The 9252-nt window shown below is 52.1% G+C and overlaps 1 protein-coding gene and 1 long non-coding RNA gene across 2 annotated transcripts in view; one reads left to right on the forward strand and one right to left on the reverse strand.

Annotated features, from left to right (window-relative positions):
* Positions 1–7556, reverse strand: part of LOC135578440 (uncharacterized) — a 42734-nt gene extending 35178 nt beyond the window's left edge. Inside the window, exons 1-2 of the long non-coding RNA XR_010470025.1 lie at positions 7129–7556; positions 5482–6524 (exon numbers count right to left, since the gene is read on the reverse strand). This is a non-coding gene — a long non-coding RNA (uncharacterized LOC135578440). The remainder of the gene's footprint in view (positions 1–5481; positions 6525–7128) is intronic.
* On the forward strand, positions 8–4742 carry DLX6 (distal-less homeobox 6). Its single transcript, XM_065051132.1, has 3 exons — positions 8–725; positions 1643–1836; positions 3616–4742. The coding sequence occupies exons 1-3, from the start codon at positions 362–364 to the stop codon at positions 3865–3867; spliced, it is 810 nt and encodes a 269-aa protein (XP_064907204.1). The 5' UTR covers positions 8–361; the 3' UTR covers positions 3868–4742.
* Positions 7557–9252: the final 1696 nt, after the last annotated feature.

Below are 9252 nucleotides of genomic sequence, written 5' to 3' on the forward strand. Positions count from 1 at the left end.
AAACAACCACCCCACGCGCCGGAGCGGGGGGGGGGGGGGGTGAAGGGAAAGAGCGGCGTAAAAAAGCGCCGGGAGTAGCCCGCCCTCCCCCTCCACACACCCCGCACACCGCCCTCCCCTTCCTCCCCTCCCTCAGTGAACGAGGCCCCTCGCACAACGGCTCCTTGGAGAGAAAGGGGGGGGGAAGAAAAAAAAAAGGCGGAAAAGAAAAAAAAAAAAAAAAGAAAAGAAATTAAATTAAATCACCGCCGCCTCTCCAGCGGTGCCGCGGCGGGTAAGGGGAGCGGCGGTGGCTGGGCAGAGAGGAGGCAGAGCGCGGGGGGCGAGCCGGGGAGCGCCGCGCTCTCCCTCCCAAACTTTGATGATGACCATGACTACGATGGCTGACGGGCTGGACGCGCAAGACTCCTCCAAATCCGCCTTCATGGAGTTCGGGCAGCAGCAGCCGCCGCCGCCGCAGCCGCCGCCGCCGCCGCCTCACTCCCAGCAGAGCTCGCCGGCCATGGCCGGCGCCCACTATCCGCTGCACTGCCTGCACTCCGCCGCCGGCTCGCACCCGCACCACCAGCATCACCACCACAGCTCGCCCTACTCCGGCAGCGCCGGCTCCTACAACCACCGCTCTCTGGCCGCCTACCCCTACGTGAGCCACTCGCAGCACAGCCCTTACCTTCAGTCCTACCACAACAGCAGCGCGGCCAGCCAGACGCGGGCGGACGATGCAGGTGAGCCGGCACCGGTTCTCTAACCCGCTGCCAGCTTCTTCCCCATCCCTCCATCCCCGGGCCTCTCTCCGGCCACCCCCGGCCACCTGCATAACAAACCCCGTCGTGCCCCCCGCTCCTGCCAGGGGAGATGCCGGCCCTGGGGTGCGCGGGGCGACGGGTAGAGAAGGGGGTTGATTGTTCCTGCGGCCCTTCTGCGGGCCTACTGCTCCGGTACCTGGCGGCGAGGCCGCCGCACTCTACCCCAGCCGGCGGTTGCTGCCGGCAGTACCGCGGCGCTGGGCACCGGCGCCTCCCCGTTCGCCCCGTGGCCGGCGGGCAGGGGGCTGCGCACGGCGCTCCTTTGTTACGGCGGGACCGGCTTTAGGCAAAATTCCTGCTAACACCTGAGGAGTGAAAGTTTCCAGGCGAGCGGGTCGCATTCCGCTCGGGGGCCGTCTGATTTATGTATTTTTTTTTGCAGAAAACCGCTCATTTGTACGTATTCATCCGGAGGGGCACGGCAGGGGGGGCAAGGGGAGGAAAGCATTGTTAAATGTCTCGGACTGGTGATTCACTGACCACCAAACTGGAGACGCGAAGTCAATTAGCTGGGTAAAACCTGGATGGCCCTGGAGCCAGGCATCCCTTTACGAAGCCAGCGCTGCAGTTTAATGCTTTGGGTTTTTTAAATATTATGATTTTTTTTTTCTCCCCCGGGGGAAAGGCAGCGTGCCCACTATGCCCGGACGGTTGTTTTAGCTCCCGGTAGCTCCCAAGCAGCAGCGTGTCTTTAAGGAGCCGGAGCCTATGTGTGCGCGATGGTGTTGAACCGACATCGGGGCAGGCTGCTGGGTTTTTAGGAGCTCCTGCAGCCAAAATGCTCGCGTCAAATAGCTAAGGAGAGTGGTGTTTCAGCTGTGTTGTTTCGCTTGCAGATCAGCAAAAAACCACAGTGATTGAAAACGGTGAAATCCGATTCAATGGAAAAGGGAAAAAGATTCGGAAGCCTCGAACCATTTACTCTAGTCTACAACTCCAGGCTTTAAATCATCGCTTTCAGCAGACTCAGTACCTGGCACTTCCAGAGAGAGCTGAACTGGCAGCTTCATTAGGACTTACCCAGACACAGGTAATTACTGGGAATCCCAAATCACCGAAATCCTGCGCGAGACATAAAGGCCAAGCCAAGTACGTTCCTCCCTAGACGCTTTGGCCTCAATATGGGAACGGTGGAAAAGGTAATGCACACGGTCCCCCATCTATATGTGATAGGACGACAGATGCACGACAGAGACTCCGGTCTACCGCAGAAGGAGGTGAATGTGCCCTTCCCTCAGCCCTCTTGAGAGCAAACGCTCGCTTTTGATGCCACGCGTTACATTTTTAAATTGCCTATATTTTCGGATAATTCCGGCACCGAGATGTAATTGCCTAGCTGTGAGAAGGAGAACAAAGCAAAGGCAAGGAATCGCTGGGCCTGGGGTAGAGCTAAAAGCAAAGCAAAGCTGCCTCGTATCAACCTATAGGTAGAGAGGAAGCAGGAACAAGTTAGGAAATACCTGTAAAATCAATAGTAAATTCACCCTGGCTGACTAAAGCAAATGCAGTGGTTACCCTTGGGCAAAATGTACGAAAGGTGATAATAGATCTGAAGATCAAAGACAGCCGTGTACAAAATTGTAGCAGGTTAAGCCATAGTTAAGTGTGGTTGGAGTAGCTGTGCCATTCTGCTAATTTAAGTTTGAAAGACACATGAGGCATTACAGGCTTCCCAGCTTGGGGTTTGTGCAGAACTACATGGATAGATGGGATCAATTTGGGTAAAATGTAATCATGGGAATTTATGAGCTTAGCAAATAACTTCAGGATTTTATCATTGTCATTGATAACAGTCGCTTCCAGCCAGCGATTTTTGAATACTCAGCAAACATTAAACATGGGAATAGACCTCATGGTTTTACAAATGGGATTTTAGTATCTTTAGCATGCACACTCTGTCTCTCTTTCTCGCTTTCTCGCATGCATAGATTTAGGGGCCCGATCCTGAGCATGCAGCTGGACGAGTGATCCTGCTTATGTGTTAACATTACATCCGCAAAGTTTGCGAGGTCAAATACACACATGGGAGTTGTTTTACTTGTTTGCTTGATTAAAAAAAAAAAAAAAAAAGTGTTTATGTATGTCTTACATGCATATATCATGCTTACAATAATTCTGACCTGCCAGAATGGGCCCGATCCTTGCAAACCTCATCGAGGGCAGGCTCCCTCCTTGGGAGTTCTGCTGGATTAGGAGCAGGATGGGAACCAAAGCTATTCTGATAGACAATTACTCTCCAAGATATTTTACTTTCCTTTTTTTAAAAAAAAACTTTTAAAATAAAGCCACAATCCTGGTTCCATTGTGCCTCCTCCCACATCACATCAGCAAGGACTACTCGATCGTGCATGTTTTCGGATGCACTATTTCCTCATAAGATGCCCTTTGTCTATTGGCTCCTGTCTCCTGGCACAAAATCATATGATTGCCAGTGTTTGACAACAGTTTGCCCAAATGATCAAATGGCCTCCAAAATTCTGAATGAGGCGTGAAAACAGGAGAGCTCAGAGCATATATTCTGTTTCAGCTCGATCAATCCGGCCTGCTCAGAGGAAAAAAGGTTCCAGGTGAAAACCTTCATCCCTCTCGCTTTGCAACTCCGCTTTGCCTCTCTTGTTCTCTCCACCTACATCCAGAGCCCGAGAGCAGCAGTAGCTCACCCTCCTTCTCCTCCTCATCCCCAGATCCACACCCGACTAGCGTGGGCTCCCAAGACCTTCTCTAGAGCAAATCCGTGGCCTCCGGGGTCTCTCCTGCTGTGCCCTGGGTGCTGACGGCAGCCTAATAACCGGTGCGTTTTGGTTCACAGGTGAAGATCTGGTTTCAGAACAAGCGCTCCAAATTCAAGAAGCTGCTGAAGCAGGGCAGCAACCCCCACGAGAGCGACCCTCTGCCCGGCTCCGCCGCCCTCTCCCCTCGCTCTCCGGCTCTGCCTCCAGTCTGGGACGTTTCAGCTTCTGCCAAGGGAGTCAATATGCCTCCCAACAGCTACATGCCTGGCTATTCTCACTGGTATTCTTCTCCACATCAAGACACAATGCAGAGACCACAAATGATGTGAATTGTCCAAGAGAAATAATCTCCTAAGAACGCCTCGTCTCGACATGGCAAGAAGTTCTCCTGCTTTGCCAAGCCGTGCCAGCTAACAGGCTCTGTGTGAACTTGTAGATGCGGCAAAGAGACAGTGTTTTTTTGTTTTTTTTTTTTTTTTTTTTTTTGTTTTTTTTAAGTAACCTCAGCGATTGATCTTGAACAGAAAGACACAATTTTCATTCTGGCGCACAGAAGACACTTCTTTTTAGGATATTTTCCTTTGGACTGCAAGGCACCAACCTCTTTCTCTGTGGAGTATACGTCAAAACAAACTTTTTACAGACTTTGCACACAAGAAGAACCTGAATCTACCATGGCAGCCGTTTTTACTTGTTTAATGAGCTAAAGACATTACATGATGAAAGAGAGACTAGTCAAAGCTCCTTCATTTTATTCACCAAATATGGACTGGGGAAAAAAAAAATGAGAGAAGAAGGGAATTTAAAAAAAAAAAAAAAAAAGGAGAGAGAAAAGAAAAGGAGAACTGATTGAAAAATGAAAATATACTGTAAGATTAGAACATTACCACGAAGCAAAACCTGCATGCTTTCTCAAAATGCAATGGGCTGCGGCTCAGAAGAAACCACCGTCTTTCCCGCGAAGAGCCCCCTCACCCGCACACAGTCGGACAGACTCCCGGAGACGAGCAGGAAGGACAGAGCGAGGGATCCGCGGCATCACCCGCCGCGGCGGGCTGGAGAAGGGAGGTTCAGCCTCACCCACTGAGCGACGGGGACCTTTCCCCCGAGCAACCTTTCTGTATATATTGTTGAATTTTAGTTGTACATATACTTTGTATGTTTTTGTCTTCTTTCATATATAGAGTAAAAGCCACAAAACGCCCGCCTGGGTCCTATTTCTCTCCGCCTTAGCGGATCCCCACCTCTCCGACCTGCCCCCCCCAGTTCAGCCCAGGCAGCTGGACGCTGTCCCCCCGCTTGCTTGCGCTCACAGACACCGCCACCTGAACATGTATCTGCCAGCAAAGACAGAAAGGATGGAGGCAGGGGATCTGCTGGCGGTTTGGTTAGGTTTTAGGCTACGACTACGACAGGAGATATCGAGACCGCAAAGATAAGCCTAGAAGAAGTTTCTAATCACCCGATCGTTTCTGCTGCCGTTTCACTGCACCGCTGCTCAGCTGAGCTGAGCTTTTTCGCCGAGGCAAAGCTCAGAGTTCTGCCTTTATTCCCAAAGCTTGGAGACTCCAAATTATTAAGAAAGGAGGCGCCCTCCTTTGTTTTTAAAGAGCAGACAATGCACGCTGCGGAATGCTTTGCAGAGCCGTGAGAGGTGCCCAGGCACACAACACGCTGTCCAGCCGGCTCCAGCCTCACCAGCTTGTGGAAAGCACAGCAACTACTGACAATGAAAAGCCCTTTCCTCATCCAAGCTGGGTGCCCCATACTGCGAGAATTAATGGCTAGAGACCTGGGCATCCTGCAAATTATGAACCTTGAAACCACTGAGCCATTTATCAGAAGTCAATAGAGATCCTCAGAGTGCTCCATATAATGACAGCTACATACAGTCGTGCAAAAGGACAGTCACTATAATTAGACACAAAGCAAAGACTACTTACCAATATACCAGTTTTGGGGGGGGGTGTTTTTTTGTTTTTTTTTGAGCAACTTCCACGCTCAGTCAGTCTTCAGAGTGGTTTAAAACCGATCAGTCTTGTCATTTTCTACCATTCGTATTGTTACATTAGGAAAAATGTTTTCTTTTCTTTTTTTCCCCTTCCCACTGTGAAACTTTGGGTTCAGAGCTCCCCAGGATCAATTCTGAACAAAGCCTCCAGCTGCAGTGCCATCCAATTTGAAGCAGACATTGGGGACAATTTAAGGTTTTTATCCACAAGAAGGTTTTTTTCCATTCTCTTAAATGCAGCCATAATTAGAGTAATTTTTCATGTAGCCCGCTGATTACAGCGTTTTTACCGTCAAAGATAATTACCTGTAATTTTCTTCCACTTTTAATACTAAAAAGCCATCTTTATTTAGATTCAGGAACAGGAAAGGCGAAACAAAAGAGGAAAATTATTCTGTTATTCATACACAAATTGCAGAGACGTAGGGCCTAAAATTGAAAATTAACCAAAATTATAATGCTGAAAAGAATGGAAGAGGCTTCAGAAGTACAGCTGGTAGTGGGGCTCACTGAATTATTCAAATGACACTGGAGAGAAAGCTACCATACATTTAAACCAACAGCATTTGTGTGTGTGTGTGAGTGTGTGCATCTTTCAGAAAATCCTGCTTCACACCCCCAAGCTGGACTCTGTGCGGGCTCACCCTCGCCCCCGCAGAGGGACGGCAGATGCCCAGGTGAACCAGCCCCGCAGCCTGGGGAGTCCAGCCCAGCCGAGCCCAGCTTGGCAGGTCCCGGCCCCCACGGCCCCCGCAGCCGCCTTAACCCTTTCGCTGCAACCCTCGAGAGGGGATGGCGGCGGGTGGTCCACACCCCCGCTGGCGGGCCCTGAGGAGTAGGAGAGGGGGGCTCGCTGCTTCCCGTGGGCTTTCGGGGGTCTCGTCCTCGCCTGCACGCCTTGCCGGTGCCAGCGTGAGGGTCCGCTCGGAAATCCTCTCGGTGCGTCTCCTCCCCACGAGTGATTTCTCAGATAGGCTTAAATAAAGCCCAGACAACAAGCAAGCAAGCAAACAAATAAACGGTAATATTAATTTTTAAAGAGCGGGAGAAGATGGGACAGGCAGGCCTTCGAGAGCAGGGTGGCAGCGAATGGCAGCAGCGGCAGCGCCGGCTCCCACTGTCGCGGCTGCCGCCCCGGGAGACTCTCGTGAAACAGCGTCATCTATGGATGGAGCAGCAGCAGCTCCCCACAACAGCGCCAAACCTGCCACCGCCCGCCCGCCGTCCCGGGGCCGCCTGGATGGGCGCCGCGCAGAGCCGCGGAAAGGCGCGCTGCCGCCGCCCCGCTGCGGGGCTGGGGCTGGCCCCGGGGCTCGCACGGTTTCTGCGCTGAGATCCGCGCCGCCCCCCGGAAACCCGGGAGCGCCCCCGCCGCCCACCCGCTCCGCGCCGCCCGCCGCCCCCGGCAGCACCGAGGAGAAAGGGGGCGCGGAGCTGTCGGGGTCCGACCCGGTGCGGGAAACCACCGGCGCAAGAGTGTCCGCGAAAGTAGAACGGGCAGAGACGGAGCCTTCCTCAAAGTGGAAGGCGCGAAGCAGTCACAAACCGACCCCAAACCCAAGCGAGCCCCAAAACTTACCCCCTGTGAAAATCTGCTAAGCAAGGATCGGGGTCTAGAAATCTATACTGAACAGAAGCAGTGGAGAATATTTTTCTGAGTCTCAGGGCAGAAGCTCTTTCTCTATATTCTTGGTTGAGTGAGCACATCCAGGTGTGAAATTGTTTGCACACCCCAGCACCTCTTATATTGCCAGCAAAATTAGCTGTTATTACTGTCACTGTTTAGTGATGGTTAGCTTGATAAAAAAAAAAAAAAAAAAAAAAAAAAAAGCTGTAATCAAGACCTGGCGCATCTTTGCAAATTACAGATAATTGTAAACGTCCAGATTATGATAATAGCATCCTAATCCAGCCTGCAATATAATTATTACAGAGTGTTACATCTGAAACTGTCCAGTAGGGCTAATTCAGCCATTATTTAGACCCTATTTTTGCACTGCAAATGGGTTGCTGAGTTGAAAATGTACGATTGTAATTTCACGGGGCACTCAATGAGTAATGGTATAGGGAGAGAAAAATACAAAAGTGAAATGTGAACAGTAGCGATCAAATCAAACTCTGAAGGACAAAAGACTGTTTGATTCATAGGGAATGAGAAGAGCGGGAATTAAGAAAATAGCAAATCAGTGGTCTGCAGCGTTACGTGTCCAAATCTCAACGAGTGCGAGCCTGATGTGCAGGCAGGGGCTGATGCTTCGGGCTCCCGCCTGCATCAATCCACCTCTCGGCTCTGCTCTTCCCGGCAGCCTCTCCCCGGTGCCCGGAGCATCCCCGAGCTCCCCACCCAACCCCCAAAAACGGGCTCGCCCTTGTCGTGTACCTCCTCTCAGGTGACTGAACGTCACTTTCGGGCAAGAAGCCTCAGGAGTCTCGAACGGAGCGGGGGAGAGTGTGGGGTGCGTGGTGCAGGACATTGGAGCCGGGCATCCTCCGCGGGAGGCTGTGGAGTCCGTGGCCTTTTGCGCTCCCGCGCACCCGCTGGACCAGTCGTCAGGGGTCCTTAAGGAAATTATCACAGATCCGATTCAATTGTAATTAATTAACTAAAGGAGCTTGGCTAACAGGACTACCTGCAGCTAGCGAGGTTAATTCATTGGGCTAGTTCGCTTTCGACTCCTGATTAGCTTTTATTAACCCTGGGCACGAAACACACAAACCCGTTTCATTTTTAACAGGCCAAATCATCAAAGGGTGGTTGCTGCCCCGCCGGCAGGTATCGCAGGGTCCCGATGAGGGCGGGGGGGCAGCGGTCGGGTCTGGCCCCACGGGCGGGAGGGGTGCCGGCCCCGACCCTTGCTGCTCTCCCCGAGCTGCAGCCGCGCCTCGCAGCCCGCAGCCTTCCTCTGCCCGCTTTTCTCCACGGGAATTAATTACAATAACGCGAAGAAAGGAAAAGGAAAGCTAAGTGGATACCGCGAGGAGAAAGCCCTATAAAACGCGTTATATAGTGCATATCGAGCAGACTGTAAAGCTTTCCTGGGATGGAGGGCCAGCTCCGCAATTAGGCAGACGATGCCGCTGCAGAGCACGGAGCCAAATCAGGATCCGACCCGGCGAGGCTGGCCGATCCCTGCTGCAAAGCCCAGGATGAGGTTTAGGCAACCTCTTCGGACTCCCCCGGAAGGAAGAGGAAGGCAAGCAGCGGGAGGAGAGCGAGGAGCCATCCCTAGGCTCCTCTTTGCCAAGTGCTGAATCAGTCTCAGCTTCTGGCCGAGACCCACTCCGCGGACCTCACCTAAACGGAAATAAGGAAGCGAGGCGGGTTGGGAGTTGTTCGCGCGGCCTTGGAGGCCGTGTCTGTGGAGAGTGTTCACACAGACACCAGGGGCCAGGGTGCTCGTCGGGGTTTATCTGGTCTGTACTCTGGTAGATAAACCGTTGCTTATCCTCCCAAATCGCGTGTAAACAGACGCACCGCCGAACAAAGAGAAGAAACATTTAATTGATGTAACACAGATTTTCCCTACAAAAGAGAGAGACGAACGGAGGCTTAATGTAAACTCCGCGGTTGCTATTTTCACGGTTCTTCTCTGACCTATAAAACAGGTTATTGCGTTAGTGCAGGCAACCGCTGAAGCGACTGAAAGCAAGATGAGGGGCTTCTCTCCCCCCCCCCCCCCCCACCGATTTTTCTGAAGCAATA

This window comes from Columba livia, chromosome 2, assembly GCF_036013475.1.
Source record: "Columba livia isolate bColLiv1 breed racing homer chromosome 2, bColLiv1.pat.W.v2, whole genome shotgun sequence".
NCBI classification, from domain to species: Eukaryota; Metazoa; Chordata; class Aves; order Columbiformes; family Columbidae; genus Columba; species Columba livia.